Source organism: Equus przewalskii, chromosome 24 (assembly GCF_037783145.1).
Source record: "Equus przewalskii isolate Varuska chromosome 24, EquPr2, whole genome shotgun sequence".
Lineage (NCBI taxonomy): Eukaryota > Metazoa > Chordata > Mammalia > Perissodactyla > Equidae > Equus > Equus przewalskii.
Window position 1 is genome coordinate 6,936,868 of NC_091854.1, and position 20,528 is coordinate 6,957,395.

General features: G+C 35.9%; 1 protein-coding gene across 9 annotated transcripts in view; it reads right to left on the reverse strand.

Moving 5' to 3' along the window:
• Positions 1-20,528, reverse strand: part of CCDC18 (coiled-coil domain containing 18) — a 101,022-nt gene that overhangs the window by 70,287 nt on the left and 10,207 nt on the right. For all 9 annotated transcript variants that reach the window (XM_070592630.1, XM_070592627.1, XM_070592626.1 and 6 more), the window contains 4 exons: positions 20,026-20,154; positions 4,652-4,748; positions 2,858-2,979; positions 1,650-1,941 (listed from right to left, as the gene is read on the reverse strand). In XM_070592630.1, coding sequence (XP_070448731.1) covers positions 1,650-1,941; positions 2,858-2,979; positions 4,652-4,748; positions 20,026-20,154 — 640 coding nt within the window. The remainder of the gene's footprint in view (positions 1-1,649; positions 1,942-2,857; positions 2,980-4,651; positions 4,749-20,025; positions 20,155-20,528) is intronic.

The window sequence follows — 20,528 nt, forward strand, 5'->3', positions numbered from 1 at the left end:
AAGGGGGCAAGGTAAGCACTTAATGACTACTACCTTCAAACTATAACCAAATCACACTTTCTAGAAGTGAAAAAAATTCACATTTCCAAACCATGTTGTTCTTAGCACTGCATGGAACACAGGAACAAGCATATATTACCACACACCTTTAGAATCACATATCAAGTAATTCATGATATTGAGTTAAATGAGATTATCAATTTAAAATGACTGCTATCTGTATGTGATTATCAAATTTCAAAGCCAATAGTACATTAAAAATCTAAGTAAATAATCAGCATCCTAGGAAAGTAGATACAGCAGAGGGCTGGGAACCAAGAATCGTACGCTCTAGTTTTAACTCTGCTACTAGGTGGTTGGACAAACTACTTACTTCCTTGGGCCTACATTTTTTCACCAATAAAATTATGGTATTAAATCAGACGATTTCTAAGGTCTCTTTCAGATTCATAATTCCGTGACAGTTTAAAACCGGTAAGAGTCTACCATCTGTCCATATGTAAAATCAACCATGACATATTTGTCTATAGCTTTCTCCTGATCTCAGCTTTATTTCACACCTATTAATTACAGATTTCTGACACAGTATACTTACCTTCTTCCTAATCTCACTTATAAATATGGCCATATACATAACTCAAAGAGAAAAGGTGGTTGGCTGCTATCATAGAAACATTTTAAGGTTCTGTGCCATTCTAATAAGTAATGAGAAGTTGCTCAACATTATTAGTCATTAGGGAAATGCAAATTAAAACCACAATGTGATACCACTTCACACTCTCTAAGATGACTATAATCAAAAACACAGATAATAACAAATGTTAGCTAGGATGAGAAAGACAAAGAACCCTCATACATTGCTAGTGAGAATGTAAAACGGTGCAGCCACTTCAGATAACAGTTTGACATAAATTTACCACATGACCCAGCAATTCTACTCCTAGGTATCTACTCAACAGAACTGAAAACATGTCCACACAAAGACTTTTATGCAAATGTTCACAGGGGCATTATTCATAATAGTCCACAAGTGGAAACAGCCCAAATGTCCATCTATTGGTGAATGGATAAATAAAATGTGGTATATCCATACAATGGAATATTCAACAATAAAAAGAAATGAAATACTGACATATGTCACAATGAATGATCCTCAAAAACATTAAGAATGCAAAAGACCATATATTGTATAATTTCATTTATATAAAATGTCCAGAAAAGATAAATCTCTAGAGGCAGAAAGTAGATTAGTGGTTCCCTAGGGGTCAGGGTAGGTACACGGCCTAATTATAAATGGGCAAAAATGATGATAGAAATGTTTCAAAACTGGATTGTGGTGATTGTTCCAAAACTTGTAAATTTACTAAAAGTCAGTGAACAGTACACTTAAAATGGGTGAATTTTGTGGTATGTAAATGTTACTTCAATAAAGCTATTTTTTAAAAAAGATTCTGTGCTATTCTTTTATATGGCATCTGAGAGCCTGAGAAAAGGTGGAATAGTAGAAAGGTAACAAGAAAAAAATAGGGATTAGATAGAAAAGAAATTGATAACAAAGTATAGACAGGTAAGAAATAATAGAAGATAAAGCAAAATGATGCTCTCTTATAAAGCACGTCAGTAAAATTTTCCTTTTCACACATACTTACTGGCAATTGAGACACAATTTTTTCCAAACTTCTCAGTTCCACCCTTGAACTTTCTATTTCGTGCTGACACAAATCCAGTCGCTCATTCTGTGATGCAACACGGACCTTCAACTCTCGATTTTCATTCATTAGAGAAAATTTCTCTCTAAGTATTTCGTCTTTGTCCTCTAACTCACTCTCTAGCTTCAGCACACATTGTCTAGATTCACTTAGTTGCGCCATGACCTCTGAATTTTTCACTGCCATGATCCTCAATTTTTCTTTTCCATTGTTATTTTCTTCTTTTAATTGCCTATGAAGAAAAAAGCATAAAAATGAGAATAAAATATACATTCATTTTCAATAATCATGTTTAATCTCATATTTAAATATTTTAAAGCCTAATTCTGAGATAATAATATCTGCTGATATTTACTGAGTGCCTTCTTTCTGCATGCCAGGCACTCTCAACTTTACATGGTTAATACTATTATTACTCCCTGTTTATAGAAAAGGAAATGGAGGCACAGAAAGGTTAGGAAACTTGCCCAGTGTCACACAGTATAAGTAATAGGACAGTATAACTCCACTATCCTGGAAGTATTTCTGTGCCCTTTTTAAAAGTGTAAGACAGGAGATCTAACTCCAAAATCCTGATATAATATTCTGCAGCATCAAGAAAATTTTAGATCATATAAAGAAAAATCATGAACTATTTAGCCACAAATCTAAAAGATAAAGTCCAATCAACCATTAAAAGATTAGTAGACAGTAATATTTTCAAATCTATATACCTATGAAAACACGTCAAACATTAGAACAACCTAATGTTTAGAACTGTTATTGTATTTCATCAGTTCCCTTTTTCACATTTTTAACATCTCTGAAATGAGAAGGCTGGACTAGGTATTCTTCATGATTTGAAGAATACATATTTTATCAATTAGCTAATGTGGTCACACAACAAGGAGATTCTATCTGTGCTTTTTCTCTAAATATATGCAAAGCAAATATGTTGATCTTATTACTGTATATTTACAAGTATATTAACATCAACATGTTCTATTCATTTAAAATTCTTACTTTATACCTAGAAAACAATTTCAGTCATGAAGCCCATCTTTCTACATAATTTAAGGTTATAATTACAATATATAAAATATTCTATTTTAAAACATTTCAGTTTTTTCTCCATTTCCACACAAAAATTCTTTTTCTACATACTGTACCTTAATTTCTCTTTCAGAATTTCAAGTTCACTTTTATACAGACCACACTTTTCCTGTAGCCTTTTATTTTCTTTTTCACAGTCAATTAGATTTTTCTCTAATATTTCTTCTTCAGCTTGAACCTAAAACAATAATTTGTTTTAAGTGGACACACTATTGTGGTCGTAAGTTTTAGGTGTTTCAAACCAAAAAGTAATTTCAGCAATAAGGAGGAGAGTGGAGGCTATTCCACACGTCTAAGTCCCTAGCCTGGTAGCGAAAGGAGCAAAGTGAACTTCCTGGGCAGTAACAAGGACAGGGAGGGAGAGGTTACTACTTGTCCAGAAATGGTTAAGAGCCTAAGACAGAGGGGCAACAGCACGAGCATCTGAAAGCCAAAGTGTTCTGGCCTCATGTGGACAAGGAAGCAACGCACGTAGGGAGGCTACATCAAGTTACCAAAGGCTAACATTAGTGTAAATGTTCCAGAAAAGTAATTTTTCAAATTTCAGCCACAGAACACTCCCACTGAAATCACAGTCCAAAATTTAAGAGATGCAACTCAAGCACCCAGGCTGGAGCAGTGGGAGCGGAGGACTGGGCAGATCTGTCTACCTCCTTCATTACATTGGCCTGACTACAGGGCTCTGCTGAGCACAGTTTGAAATTGATAATGCTACGGAGAAGTGTGAAAAAATCATCTCTTCCATTTTCCTCTCCTTCCTCTGTAAAGTCCTCCCTCTCTCTGAGAATATTCCCCCTTCTAGGTATTCTACCTCCTCCTACAGATTAGCTTATTAAAAATCTCTTCTACAGGGGCTGGCCCCGTGGCCGAGTGGTTAAGTTCGCGCACTCCGCTGTAGGCGGCCCAGTGTTTCGTTGGTTCGAATCCTGGGTGCAGACATGGCACTGCTCATCAAACCACGCTGAGGCAGCGTCCCACATGCCACAACTAGAAGGACCCACAACGAAGAATATACAACTATGTTCTGGGGGGCTTTGGGGAGAAAAAGGAAAAAAATAAAATCTTTAAAAAAAAAAATCTCCTCTACAATATTTCATTCCTACAGGGACCCTCTCCAAGGCTTTCAAAACAGTGATCTGATTAATTCACACTGAAGACTTCAGAGCTTAAAGAGATTTTATTTTTAATAATAATATTTCTTCCTTCTACTCTTCTACCTTTCTTTGAACAAAATCATTTACTTCTGTTTCAATTATTATCTTGAGATGGAAGTCTCTCAGATCAGTATCTCTTGATCAGACATCTCTTCTGAGCTCAAAATCTGAATATCCAACATGCAGCCTTTCTCCAAACAGGTTTTACAGTCATGTGATATTACTTGAAGATATTAAATGAACGTAACAAAGCCACTATAATACTATGTAGAATCTGTTCAAGGAAGCTTCCTTCTGAGAAGCAGAAGTGAGCCCCTCCCAGGGAGACCAATTAAAGTCTATATAATCTACTCTGCCTTCATTTTCACTGAGGTGATGGGAACAAATTCTCTGCTTCTACTTCTATGCTCCAACCTCTGCTTACTCACCTCTTCCTTCTCTGTATTTTGTTCCTCCTCTTGTCTCTACTCTTTTCCTTCTTTGGATAAAAAAGTTTCTGCTCATTATAAAAAGATTGTGAGCATCATCCTTAACTAATAGTTATAAAGTCCTTATTTCAATCATTTTATTATGAATGAGATCATAAAAATAACTCCCTGCTTTAACCATAAATAAACATATTCTATTTATGTCTACTTTTATTTTTAGAATATGAACAGTAATACAAAACACTGAATTTGCACAACTGCCTCTTACCTTTTCCAGTTTTTCAGCCACCTTTTCTTTATAATGTTGGAAAGCTTTACTCAGCTCCTCAGCATTATACAGTGCTTCATTCCTTTGTCGTTCAGCTCTACAATTTAAAAATGGATAATAAATAAAAATAAAGAATGCTCTGCATTTGAATAGTTAAGTTCCAAAGTAACATATATTTAGTTATAATGAATAAATTAAAGAGAAGCAGACTTCTCTATACTGAAAAAGAGTATTAGGCTTAAACCGTAAAATGAAGAATGAAGATTAGACTACAATAATTTCCTCACTGTAAGATACCAATATGAAACATAAAATATAACATAAAACACTTATAAAGACAATCTTTGAAACACACACACATTTTCACATGTTGCAAATTTTTTCCCTTGTCTGGAAAAGACAGATTAGGAGAGTAGCTTAAAGCTACATGATAAATTTTCAAAGATCAGGTATTACAGAATTAGTTCATTGTCTAGTATATTAAAAGCAGTCTGTAAATCTTGTGACCTTTGCAAAGGTCAAGTAAATTTTCAAAAAAGTATTTCAAAACACAGTAACTTCTACTGATAACAAGATATAAAAATCTGAACAAAAAAACCCAACCACCACCTAGCACTGTCTTAAGCCCAACCGTGCTCCCTGACCTCTTAGCTAACCCTGACCTCTTAGCTAACGCTGACCTTTCCTCATACTTCTCACACTGAATTGAGACTATTGGGCTGGAATCTGGCCAATTTCATACCCACGTCTAAAAACTTTTCCATATTTAAACCTATTCTCATCACATTCTTTCCAGTGTAAGGGAAGTTAGTGACCCTTCTCTTGTCCAAGCTGAATCCCTTTACCTGTACTCTAGATCTTAGCTCTTCTCTTTCAAGAACTTACTCTTGCTTCTGTATTTTCAGTCTCCTCTATTGGCTTACAATTCAAGAGAAAGTATCCCTTACTTCCCAAATATATGTGGTTTTTATGTGTGGATAACAACTGTGGATATCAGAGATGTCTATTTGGTCCCAAAGTTTCAGATAAAAATAGAAAGAGTTTAAACAATAAGGGATTTATCTAAAAATCTAAGAGAATATATTTAATTTCTAAGTTTGCATAGAGTTCAGAGAACAAAGGATACCTGTATTTCTTTCTTAAATAAACAAAACCTCACAGATATTGTGCTTTCCTCTGTCATCCTTCCTTTCAAGCCAAACTTATTCACTTTACATTTATTTACTTTTCCTCACCATCAAATAAAAAAAATAAGTCATGACATATTTCAGCCACACAGAAAAGTATGGATAAATATAGCCATGTACTGCCAACCCAGCTTTAATGAATCATAACTCTTTGCTAATTTTTGCTTTATGCAGCCTTTTTCATTTTAAGCAAATAAAACACTACAGACATTATAGAGTTGAAGTCCCAGTGTGTCCCTTCCAAATCCCATCCCCCCGACTTCTTCCACAGAGTAACCCGAATCTGACTTTTATATTACCATATGTTTTGTACATTCACATGTTAACCCAAACCCACAAACAGTACATCATAGTTCATCTATTCTAAGAGTCACACTGTTTTCACATTTTTAACAATCTCTAAAATTGGTGTATATAGAGATATGTATACATATATTTTAAAGATTTTATTTTTCCTTTTTCCCCCCAAAGCCCCCCGATACATAGTTGCATATTTTTTAGTTGTGGGTCCTTCTAGTCATGGCATGTGGGATGCCGCCTCAGCATGGCCCAACGAGCGGTGCCATGTGCACGCCCAGGATCTGAACCAGCGAAACCCTGGGCCGCCGAAGCAGAGTGCAAGAACTTAACCAGTCGGCCATGGGGCCGGCCCCCTAAAATTGGTATATATTTTACAATTGGTATATCATAGTCTCACAGTGATTTTTTCTTAGTGATTACTAAAATAATGGTACACCTTAAAATCTGTGTAGTTTTACATTCAATAAAATATCACAGTCTTTTTCCCATGTTTTTACACTTTATATGAATGGCATCACACTCTGTACATCCTTCTGCAGACTGCTTTTGTTCAATATCATTCAAGATCTATCTGTGTTCACCCCTGTGACTATAGTTCAGTTTTTAAAATCTACTACATAGAATTCTGTTGTATAGAAACACTTTAACTTATTTATCCATTTTTCAGTTGATAGACATTGAGGTTGTTTCCAGCTAATACAAACAATGTTGCGTGGCTCCTTGGCAATATGTGTGAGAGTCCCTTTAAGATAAATAGCTAGGAGCTGAACTGCTAGACATTTTCCAAAAGATATTTCAAAGTTGAAGGTACTAGGTACGTGCACCTTCAACTTTATGAAATCCTTTTAAAAAACATCAGTAAGCAGGTGTACCAGTTTACACTGTCAACCAGAAATGTGAGTGAGACTTCCTGTTGTAACACACGTTCACTCATGCTTAGAGAAGCAGTATAGAATAATAATAAAATAATAACCTATTTAAGCCTCCCAACAATCTATAATGAAGCTAAGTACCAAAAACGAGGTACTGAGAGGTTAAGTAACTCATCCAAGACCTCACAGGTTATAGTAAGTGTAACCTGTTTCCAAAATCTCTCTACTTAACCACTTTGCACTGCTACCTCTGCCATGGTATTACACCTGGTGTGCCCTGGAGCCCTTGGGTTCAAATTCTATCTCTACCACTTTGTAACTGTGTGACCTCAACTTCTCTCTAATTCAGTTTCCTCATCCATAAAATGAGGATATTATCGATCTCATATGATTGAGGAGTAAATAAGTTACACACTTAAAGCACTTAGAAAAGTGTTTACACAGAGTAAATGCTCATAATTTTTATAATTATCATCAAATTAAAAACTTTTGCCAATCTAAAATGTGTGAAATGATTGTAGTTTTACAATCTCATTGTAGTTTTAATCTGTATTTTTAATGACAGTGAAGTTGAGCAATTTCCTGAGTTTCACTGGCCATTTGGATTTCCTTGTCCTTTATCTGTTCAGATTCTTTGTCTTTTACTACTGGATATTTTTCCCCTTTTCTCATTGATTTCTGAGAGTTCTTTTATAAATTCTGCATACTAATCTTTGTAAATTATATTATTTGCAGATATTTCTCCAAGTATCTGGCTTGTCTTTTTCACTTCTTAAATGATGTTTTACAGAACAAAGTTTTTAAAGTCTTAAAATTTAGCAATCTTTTTCTGTAATATTTATACCTTCTGGATCTCATTTTAAAAACATTCTTTCCTACAATGAGACATCATTGAAACTATTCCCCTATATTTTCTCTAAAAGATTTGCTTTTCACAATTGAGTCTTTAATACATTTGGAATTTTTTTGTGTGTGCAGGTATGGTAGGAGGCAGGGATCTAACTTAATTTTTCTAAATCAATAATCAATTCTCCCAGCATCATTTTTTGAAATTTTTCTTTTTAAAATTTCAAATTGGTACACCCTTAATGTAGATTCACCAATTTTTGACACTTTGCCACAACTGCTTTATGTCTCTCACTTGAGAGATTTTTCTGCAATGAACTACATTCTAGAATAATTAGTAACTTTCACCCCTAAATACTTCAGCACATATCTCCTAAGAACATGAACAGTACCTCATATAACCACAACACAAATCAAATTCAAGTAATCTAAAATTGATGCAATATTATTACCTCATACACAATTCATACGTAAGTTTCATCAATTATTCCGACAATGTCCTTTATATAATTTTTTTCCTTCTGATCCAGGATCACGTGCTGCTTTTACCTATCCTATCTCTTTAGTCTCCTTAATCAGGAACATCTGCTCAGCTTTTCTTTTTCTTTTCTTTTTTTTTTTGGTTAGGAAGATTGGCCCTGAGCTAAATCTGTTGCCAATCTTCCTCTTTTTGCTTGAGGAAGATTGTCCCTGAGCTAACATCTGTGTCAATCTTCCTCTATTTTTCATATGTGGGATGCCGCCACACCATGGCTTGACGAGTGGTGTGTAGGTCTGTGCCTGGGATCCAAAACTGTGATTCCAATCACCATGCCACTGGACCAGCCCCCTCAGCTTTTCTTGTCTTCCATGACACTGACATTTTTGAATAAACAACAGTTGTATAACAGAAGATCAACCTGAGTTTGTCTGACATTTCCTCATGATTAGATTCAGGCTACTCATTCTTGGGAGGCATACTACATAAATGACATTGTACCCTTCTCATTATATCACATATGAAACACATGTCAGTTTGTCCAGCCCCTTAATTTATTGATTCTTCCATCCTTTTCCCTGATTTGTAATGCCACCTCTGTTACATATCAAGTTTCCACTGTATGTGTTTGCTTAAGAGTCTCTGTTCTGTACTATTTATCTTTTTGTTTCTTCCTACACCAATATCACAATGACTTAATTAGTATAACTTTAGAAGTCTTGGTATCTATAGGCTTGTTCTCCACCTTGGTTTAGAGCTTCAAAATTGCTTGTCTAGTCTTGGACCTTGGTTCTTCCATACGATTTTTAGGGTCAGTTCAATAAATTGAACCAAAAATTCTGTTGGGATATTGATTGGAATTGTACTAAAAGTATAAATTATTTTGGGAAAAACTGATACCTTTATATTAGATTCCCTTCCAGAAAAATGGTACTACCTCATTAGCTAGATCTTCTTATAAGACATTCAATAAAGCTTTATAAACTTATCCATTGTATTAAGCATGTATGTTTATTCTGATGTTTTGACATCTGGGGCCTTACCGGCCCTAACAAGGCTGGCCCTCCCAGGGCTAGCCAATTCTTAGAGAAAGTAAACTCTTCACCTGGAAGTGAATCTTTCATACGAAAAATAATCAATCCAGGGCCCACTCTCCACTCCTCTATCTGGCTCTTACAATCAGAGCCAATATTCCCATATCATAATCACCCCAAGGCCCAGATACCAAACAACTCAGGACAGCCTTACACTCTAGCCCACTGAGATTATTCATCCTAAACAATCCTAAATCCACTTACCCTGCCTCAACCATTCTTTCTTGTGGAAACCACAATAAAATCTCTTGTTCACATTTTCCTCCCAACTCCCTCTGCCTCCTGACTAATTTTGATGCTTCCCTGTGTGGTCCCCTTGCATGGCATGTCGTATCTCCTGTTTCTAGGAATCTGTAAGTTTAAAATCTTCTTCCTTCATGACAGTCATTTCCATGTCTGTGTGTCTTACCATTCCTGATTAAAACAAATACTGAATACATTTTAAAACCCTCATTGAGATTGCACATATCGTCTGTAGATTTTTTTTCTTAACTTAGCTTTTATTTTAATTTTTATTAAGTGCAGAAGTCTTAAGTGAATGTATATGTGTATTTTGAATGAATTTTATATATGTATATAACCACATAACTACTATCCAGACCAAATACAGAACATTTCTAGCACTTAAAAAACTCTCATGCACCCTCTCAGTCTATATTCTTTTCCCCAAAAGGTAAGCACTATTTGGACTTTTAATATCATCTATCAATTTTGCCTACTCTTGATTTCTTATGGAAATAGACAGTATTCTTTTGTATCTGGCTTCTTTTGCTTGATTTTCTACCTGTGATATTCATCCATGTTGTTAAATAGCTACAGTTACTCTTTTTCACTGATGCATATATTTCATAATGTGAATATAACACTATTTATTTATTGATTGTATTGTTGACGAACATTTAGCAATTATGAATGAAGCTACTTTGAACATCGTTGCACATGTCTTTTGACGAATACAGGCATTCATTTCTGTTGGAGTGGATGCTGGATCACAGGGTGACTTATGCTTAGCTTTAGCAGATACTAGCAAACAGTTGTCCAAAGTGGATCTACCAATTTATACCACTACTAGAAATATATGACAATTCCACAACCTCGGCTCCACAATGTTGCCAAAACTTGATATTGTGAGTCGTTTTCATTTTAGCTGTGATATGGAATATATTTTATATTACTCAGTTCTAAAAGTTTTCTAGGGCCGGCCGGGTGGCACAGCAGTTAAATTTGCATGTTCCGCTCCTCGGCAGCCTGGGGTTCACTGGTTTGGATCCCGGGTGCGGACATGGCAACACTTGGCAAAAGCCATGCTGTGGTAGGCATCCCACAGATAAAGTAGAGGAAGATGGGCATGGATGTTAGCTCAGGGCCAGTCTTCCTCAGCAAAAAAAGGAGGATTAGCAGCAGATGTTAGCTCAGGGCTAATCTTCCTCAAAAAAGAGAAAGTTTTCTAATTTTCATCATATTTTCTTCAATGGTCTATGAGTAGCAAGAAAGCTGGCTTTAAACTTCCAAGTATACATGATTTCATTCTAACTGTGGTCTGAGAAGATGGTACATATGCAATCAGTATTTTGATGTTTGTTGAAATTCATTCTTTCTAACATAGTGAGGTAACAGATTATACATGTTATAGAAGTGCTTGAAAGAATGTGAATTCTCAAATTGTTGGGTACAGGCTTCCAAATATACATACATTAGATCAATATTATTAATTGTCATTCAACTCTTCACTTTTTACTTCTTTGTTGCTTAATCTAACAATTCCTAGTAAATGTATAAAAATGTTCCCCGTATGATTACAGATTTGTTCATTTCTACTTTAAATTTTATTTTCTTTACAGTAGTCTCCCCTTATCTGTGGGGGATACGTTCCAAGACCCCCAGTGGATGACTGAAACTGGACAGTACAAAACCCTATAGATACTATGTTTTCTCCTATAAATACAGATTTGAGGTATAATAGCAAAACTAGCATGAATTTCTCTTTCCTTCTTTACAATTTCACAGATAAAAGAGAGATCTAGCATAGATCTTACCACAGATCTAGCAACCTCAGCATACAATTTTTTTTCTTTCCTTAGGTTGAGACCCTTAACCTTTTCACTTAAAGGAAGCACCCTCTGGCTTCTCTTTGGCATATCCGAATTGCCAGCATCCCTACTCTTGCACTTTGGGGCCATCATTAAGTAAAATAAGGGTGACTTGAACACAAGCACTCGATACTGAGACAGTCGATCTGATAACTGAGACGTTATCAGTGACCAACAGCTGGGTAGTGTATAAAGTGTGGATACGTGGACAAAGTATGTGGACAAAGGGATGATTCATGTCGCAGACAGGACAGGACAGGAAGGGCAGGATGGAGCGGGATGGCATGAGATTTCATCATGCTACTCAGAATGGCGTGCATTTTATATTTATGAATTGTTTACTTCTGGAATTTTCCTTTAAATATTTTTGAAGCACGGTTGACGGTAGGTAACTGAAACTACAGAAAGCAAAATTGGGGATGAAAGAGGACTACTGTACATATTTTGAGACTAAATTATTAGATACATATAGGTTTAGGATTGTCATAGCTTCCTGCTTAAGTGTTACTTAAACATTACATAAATGATTTTCTAAAAATTTTTATTGAGATTATGATAGTTTACAACCTTCTGAAATTTCAGTTGTACATTATTGTTTGTCAGTCGTGTTGTAGGTGCACCACCTCACCCTTTGTGCCCACTCCCCAACACGCCTTTCCCCAGGAAGCCACTAGTCTGTTCTCTTTGTCTATGTTTAACTTCCACATGTGAGTGAAGTCATACAAAGATTGTCTTTCTCTATCTGGCTTATTTCACTGAACATAATCCCCTCGAGGTCCATCCATGTTGTTGTGAATGGGATGAATTTATTCTTTTTTATGGCTGAGTAGTATTCCACTATATATATATATACCATATCTTCTTTATCCAATCATCAATTGAAGGGCACTCAGGTTGCTTCCACCTCTTGGCTATTGTAAATAATGCTGCAATGAACACAGCAGGGCATGGGACTTTTTGAATCGCTGATTTGAAGTTCTTTGGATAGATACCCAGTAGTGGGAGGTTGGGTCATATGGTATTTCTATTTTTAATTTTTTGAGAAATCTCCATACTGTTTTCCATAGTGGCTGCACCAGTTTGCATTCCCACCAGCAGTGTATGAGGGTTCCTTTTTCTCCACAACCTCTCCAACATTTGTTACTTTCTGCTTGGGTTATTTTTGCCATTCTAATGGGAGTAAGGTGATATCTTAGTGTACTTTTGATTTGTATTTCCCTGATGATTAGTGATGCTGAGCATCCTTTCATGTGCCTATTGGCCATCCGTATATCTTCTTTGGAAAAATGTCTGTTCATGTCTCCTGCCCATTTTTTGATCAGGTGTTTGATTTTTTGCTGTTGAGTAGTGTGAGTTCTTTATATATTATGGAAATTAGGCCTTTGTCGGATATATGACTTGTAAATATTTGTTCCTAATTAGTGGGTTGTTTTTGTTTCAATCCTGTTTTCCCTTGCCTTGAAGAAGCTCTTTAGTCTGATGAAGTCCCATTTGTTTATTCTTTCTATTGTTTCCCTTGTCTGAGAAGACATGGTGTTCAAAAAGATCCTTTTAAGACTGATGTCAAAGAGTGTACTGCCTATATTTTCTTCTAGAAGCCTTATGGTTTCAGGTCTTACCTTTAGGTCTTTGATCCATTTTGAGTTTATTTTTGTGAATGGTGAAAAAGAATGGTCAATTTTCATTCTTTTATATGTGGCTTTCCAGTTTTCCCAGCACTGTTTGTTGAAGTGATTTTCTTTGCTCCATTATATGCCCTCAGCTCCTTTGTCAAAGATTAGCTGTCCATAGATGTGTGGTTTTATTTCTGGGCTTTCAGTTCTGCTCCATTGATCTGCACACCTGTTTTTGTACCAGTACCGTGCTGTTTTGATTACTGAAGCTTTGTAATATGTTTTGAGGTCAGGGATTGTGATGCCTCCAGCTTTGTTCTTTTTTCTCAGGATTGCTTTAGCAATTTGGGGTCTTTTGTTGCCTCATACGAATTTTAGGATTCTTTGTTCTATTTCTGTAAAGAATGTCCTTGGGATTCTGATAGGGATTGTGTTGAATCTGTAGACTGCTTTAGGTAGAATGGACATTTTAACTATGTTTATTCTTCCAATCCATGTGCATGGAACGTCCTTCCATTTCTTTATGTCATCATCAATTTCTTTCAGGAAAGTCTTGTAGTTTTTGTTGTATAGGTCTTTCACTTCCTTAGTTCAATTCACCCCAAGGTATTTTATTCTTTTTGTTGCAACTGTGAATGGTATTGTGTTCTTGAGTTCTTTTTCTGTTAGTTCGTTATTAGAGTATAGAAATACTACTGATTTATGTAAGTTGACTTTATACACTACAACTTTGCTGTAGTTGTTGATTACTTCTAATAGTTTTCCAATGGATTTTTTGGGGTTTTCTACATATAAGATCATGTCGTCTGCAAACAGCAAGAGTTTCACTTCTTCACTCCCTATTTGGATTCCTTTTATTCCTTTCTCTTGCCTGATTGCTCTGGCCAAAACATCCAGTACTATGTTGAAGAGTGGTGATAGTGGGCATCCTTGCCTCGTTGCTGTTCTCAGGGGGATGGCACTCAGTTTTTGCCCATTGAGTATGATGTTGGCTGTGGGTTTGTCATATCTGGCCTTTATTATGTTGAGGTAATTTCCTTCTATCCCCATTTTGTTCAGAGTTTTTATCATAAATGGCTGTTGGATCTTGTCAAATGCTTTCTCTGCATCTATTGAGATGATCATGTGGTTTTTATTCCTCAATTTGTTGATGTGGTATATCACGTTGATTGATTTGCGGATGTTGAACCATCCCTGTGTCCCTGGTATGAATCCCACTTGATCATGATGTATGATCCTTTTGATGTATTGCTGAATTTGGGTTGCCAAAATTTTGTTGAGAATTTTTTCATCTATGTTCATCAGCGATATTGGTCTGTAGTTCTCCTTTTTTGTGCTGTCCTTGTCAGGCTTTGGTATCAGAGTGGTGTTGGCCTCATAGAATGTGTTAGGAAGTGTTCCACCCTCCCATATTTTTTTGGAATAGCTTGAAAAGTATAGATATTAAATCCTGTGTGAAAGTTTGGTAGAATTCCCCAGGAAAGCCATCTGGTCCTGGGGTTTTATTCTCTGGGATGCTTTTGATTGCTATTTCAATCTCTTTCCTTGTGATTGGTCTGTTCAGATTGTCTGCTTCTTCTTCACTTAGCTTTGAGAGGTTGTAAGAGTCTAAGAATTTATCCATTTCCTCTAGGTTATCCATTTTGTTGGCATATAGTTTTTCATAGTATTCTCTTATAATCCATTTTATTTCTGTGGAGGCTGTTGTTATTTCTCCTCTTTCATTTCTGATTTTGTTTATTTGAGCTTTCCCTCTTTTTTTCTTTGTAAGTCTGGCTAGGGGCTTGTCAATTTTATTTATCTTCTCAATGAACCAGCTCTTTGTTTCACTGATCCTTTCTACTGCCTTTTTTGTTTCAATAGCATTTATTTCTGCTCTGATTTTTATTACTTCTCTCCTTCTGCTGACTTTGGGCTTTGTTTGTTCTTCTTTCTCTAATTCAGTTAGGTGTAATTTGAGATTGCTTATTTGGAATTTCTCTTGTTTGTTAAGGTGTGCTTGTATTGTGATGAATTTTCCCTCTTAATACAGCTTTTGCTATATCCCATATGAGTTGGTATGGCATGTTATCATTTTCCTTTGCCTCCAGATATTTTTGATTTTGTCTTTAATTTCTTCAATGACCCACTGCTTGTTCAATAGCATATTGTTTAGTCTTCACATCTTTGTCCCTTTCTCAGCTTTTTTCTTGTAATTAATTTCTAGCTTTATAGCATTATGATCGGAGAAGATGCTTGTTATTATTTCAATTTTTTAAAATTTATAGAGGCTTGCCTTGTTTTCCAACATACGGTCTATCCTTAAGAATGTCCCATGTGCACTTGAGAACAACGTGTACTCTGCTGTTTTTGGATGGAGTGTTCTATATATGTCTATTAAATCCAACTGTTTTAGCTTCTCGTTTAATTCCACTGTTTCCTTGTTGATTTTCTGTCTGGATGATCTGTCCAATGATGTCAGTGGGGTGTTGAGGTCCCCTACCATTACTGTGTCATTTTTGATATCTTCTTTAAGATTTGTTAATAGTTGCTTTGTGAACTTTGGTGTTCCTGTGTTGGGTGCATAGATATTTATAAGCGTTATTTCTTCTTGATGTAGTGTCCCTTTGATCATTATCTATTGCCCCTCTTTGTCTTTCTTTACCTGCCTTATCTGGAAATCTACTTTGTCCGATGTAAGTATTGTGACACCTGCTTTCTTTTGTTTGCCATTAGCTTGGAGTATCGTCTTCCACCCTTCACTCTGAGCCTGTATTTGTCATTGGAGCTGAGATGTGTATCCTGGAGGCAGCAAATTGTTGGATCTTGTTCTTTAATCCATCTTGCCACTTGTGTCTTTATTGGAGAGTTCAATCCGTTTACATTGAGGGTGATTATTGATGTATGAGGGCTTAGTGCTGTCATTTGATTTCCGGTTTTCCTGCATTTCCTTTGTTTCTCGTCCTGTGTGTTTTGTTTTACCCATTGATTTCTGCAGTTTCATATCCTGTGTTTCTTAGTTTTCTCCTTATTTATCTTTTGTGTTTCTGTTCTGCTTTTTAGTTTAGTGGCTACCCTGAAGTTTGTATTCAGAATCTCATGCATAACATAGTCCATTTTCTGATGGCCTCTTATTTCTTTAGTCTAAACTGATTCAGCCCTTTTCCTCCATCCCTCTAAGTTATTATTGTCATATCTTATTCCAACTTGTGTTGTGAGTTTGTGGTTAAAGTGACAAGATTGTTTTTGGTGTTTTCCTTCCCTTTAGCCTAATGCTGTAGTTGAGTATGTGCTATCCTAGTCTATCTGTCTCCTTACTCTGTGTTTTGTGACCCCTTTCTCCCTTTTTTTCTTTTTTCAGGTATGATGGCTTTTTTGAGGATTTCTTGCGGGGGGGTTCTCGTGGCTACAAAGTCCCTTAGCTTTTGTTTGTCTGGGAGAGATTTAATTTCTCCCTCATATCCGAAGGGTATTTTTGCTGGATAGAGTATTCTTGGCTGAAGGTTTTTACGTTTTAAAGTTTTGAATACATCATACCATTCTCTCCTTGCTTGTAAGGTTTCTGCAGAGAAATCTGCTGAAGGTTTGATAGGGGTTCCTTTATAGGTTATTTTCTTCTGCCTTGCTGCCCTGTGTATTCTTTCTCTGTCATTCATTTTTACCAGTTTTGCTACTATATGCCTTGCAGTAGGTCTTTTTACATTGACAAATCTAGGTGATCTGACAACTTCCTCCACACACATTTCCTTCTCATTCCCTAGATTTGGGAAGTTCTCTGTTATTATTTCTTTGAGCACACTTTCTGCTCCATTCTTCTTCTCTTCACCTTCTTGGATACCTATAATGCTTATGTTGCATTTCCTCATTGAGTCAGATATTTCTTAGAGACTTTCTTCATTTCTTTTTAGTCTCAGTTCTCTCTCCTCCTCTGTCTGGAGCCATTCAACATGTCTATCTTCGATTATGCTGATTCCCTCCTCTATGGTGTCCACATGAGCATTCAGGGGATCTGTATTTTGTTTTACCTCTTCCATTGTGTCTTTCATCTCTAGTATTTCTGATTGATTCTTCTTTATAGTTTCAATCTCTTTTGTGAAGTAGCTCCTGAACTCACTGAATTGTTTCTCTATATTCTGTTTTACCTCATTGAGTTTTTTGATGATAGCTATTCTGAATTCCTTTCATTTAGTTTACTTATTTCTGAGTCCTCAGGACATAATTCTGGGTATTTACTGTTTTCCCTCTGGTCTGCAGTTTCGATGAACTGACTGACGCTGGAACCATGGGTTTTCCCCATTGTGATATTATTCGGTTGCATTTACAGCCTATCACCACTAGATGGGGGTCAAGAGCCACGCATTCTGAGCCTTCTGCCTTCAGGCAAGATGACATAGCACAGTACAGGTTGGGGGGGCATTTTCTTTTGTGCGCAGACCTGGGTTTCCCGATCAGCTCTCGCTATCTGGTCTCCTGGGGTCGTGGCTTGATGAGGTCATCCCACACGGAAGCTTTCACCCCATTAGAGGGCTTCCCTCTAGGCTGCAAGGGCGCTAGGGAGTCCGGGATGATCCTGCAGACCCGTGAACTCTCCGCCACTCCTTCCCTCATGGAGCCTCCTGCAGCATCAATCCCAGTCTTTAGGGGAGGGAGCGAAGTTCTCTCTTACCCTGTTCCAGCTCCTCTGAGGGGGGCTCCAACCTCTCCACCCTTCATTATTTGGCTGCTGTGACTCTCTGAGGATTCCCGTGCTATTAGGATATTTTCTGTTGGAATATGGTTGCTCCTTTTTGTTGTATGTTGGAGGGGAGAGACTCCCAGGGAAGCTCACACCGCCATGATGGTGATGTCACCCCATAAGAGTCATTTTTAACTCTAGTAATGCTTGTTGTACTTAAATCTGTTCTGTGTGATATTAATATAACTATATCTACTATGCTCTGGTGACTATTTGCCTGAAATATTTCTTTCCATCCCTTTACTTTCAACTTCTCTGTGTCTTTATGCTTTAGTTATATTTCTTATAAATAGTATACAGCTCAACAACCTCTGCTCTATTTACACTTGCTGTTTAATCCATTATAGTTAATCTTCCACATCCAAAAGAATGTCTTTGCAAAGGTTTCGATCTTTCAATTTCAGAATGCCAATATCCATTCTAGTTCTTCAAAAAGCTCCAAGAATCTTTCTTCATGTCACACCTCTACCTAAACATTTCAATTGCCTATTTATGCTCTCCAGGTTAAAATATAAATCCTTTGGCATAACATACAAAGCCATTTAGAGTCTGGACCAAGCCTGTCTTTCTTGTCCCATTTCCTACTACACGTATTCATTTAAAAGTATCTAAAACTCCTTAGTTTTCAGCAATGATGATGTTTTACACTTCTACACCTTTGCACATGCCATCCAGAATGTGTCCATCCCCACTAATTCACCTTGTGAAAGCAAAGTCAATGCTCTACCCTAAACATTATCTCTTATGTAAGTTTTACAGAGAGAACTAGTCGCTCCTCCTCTGTACTTTTCTTAGCTATATTATGAAACTAGTTTCATGTATTATGATCTCACTATTTTAAATAACCATGTACAAGAAGCTTATCTGAATAGGTAAAGTCTGAATTTCAGAATATTTAACCACACAGTTTAAACTTACAATAGCTACATTTGATAGTGTTTATTATTTAAGAGACACTTTACATTTCCTTCATTTAACCCTTATATCAAGACAATATTGTCTTGATTTAATAGATGAACAAACTAGTGTTCAAGAAAGTTAAACAGTTTGCCCAAGGTAATAAAGCCACTAAGAGGTAAAATCTGGCTGTTTGACTCCAAAACCTAAACATTTCCACTAAGTAATATTGCCTACCAAATATATATTGTAACTTGAACTGGACTAACCAAATGCTCCTAAGAAAATGTTCTTCCAAGCCCTTTTTAATGAAAAATGATTCATAGATGGGTTTTGAGTGGTTTTTAGAAGTTTAAATGCACATGCAAACACATACTTAACCTATTTATGACAACTTCTCAAAAAATACTTTCTTTGTAATCTTATTTATATCATAGTATAAATTTTTTGAATATATTTTTTGTTTTAAAAGAACATAAGAATACAGATTATGAGAGAGAGAGAGAGATATATATATATAGTTTCTTTATTTGGCTGAGGACAATTCACCCCAAGGTAACACCTGTTGCCAATCTTTTTTTTGCTTGAGGAAGATTCACCCTGAGCTAACATCTGTGCCAATCCTCCTCTATTTTGTATCTGGGTCGTCACCACAGCATGGCCACTGACAAGCGGTATAGGTCCACACCCGGGAACCAAACCTGGGCTGCCAAAGCAGAACATGCTGAACTTAACTACTAGGCCATGGGCCAGCCCCCCAGATTATGATTTTACCCCATGTAAAAGCTGTTATATTATAAAATCTCATTATTTTAAACTAAAAAATTTTAAATCCTTCTTAGTTTAAAAGTTAATTGACACTCAAAGTTAGTGGTTCATTGGTCAAGGTTACTTCCAAAACTCTATCTTAATATGTGGTTTATACAAAACAGATACTTTTGCATTACTTTTGTGTTCCTAAAGGAAGACCCAACCACACTTTTTCATGAATTTTATACAGGTCATACAATTTAATTTCAGAAATAAGTAAATATTATTACATTGATAATCATTATCAGGATTCTAGAATTAATCCCAATCCAGAATGTCAATAACATAAAATCTACCCATGAAAATTTTAATGGAAAATGAAAAAGAAATTAATGGATAAAAAAAGAACTTTAACCTATTCTACTGTCAAATTTCTTAAATTTTTTCACTTCAAAAATTAGCTAGAATTTTAAATAGGTAATATATTCTTTTTTTCTTCTATAAAAACAATTATTTGCTTTAAAAATACATACCTCTTCCCTTGTTTACTTTGTTCAAGTAAGTCCACCTTCAACTTTATACACTCCTCTTGGGACTTTTGCAAACTTTGTTGCTTTTCAATCACCATTTTCTGGCTCTGCTCTAATTTATCTTCTGCCTCCCTACAGAATAAAGGATATTTTGTAAAGGTCATTAAAGAAATTATTCCAGGTACGCAAGAATAGCTCAACATTAGGACTTCTATTAGTTTAAATCACTGACCTAAGACAAACAAATATTTAATAAGAGATAGAGAAAAGGTTTATTTATCATCTGTCAACTAAGAGGTTTTAGAAGGAATAAAAGAATACTTCCATCAAATGATAAATATATTTGAAATAACAGTTTATATCCTATATCATGGTCAGATACTAGAAGCATTACCATATAGTTCAGAAACTAGTTAAGAATGACTGCTATCACCACTAAATCCAATGATTTTTCTGTCAGTTGCAAAAAGCAAAAATAAAAAAGTAGTAAGTATAAATTTTGGAAA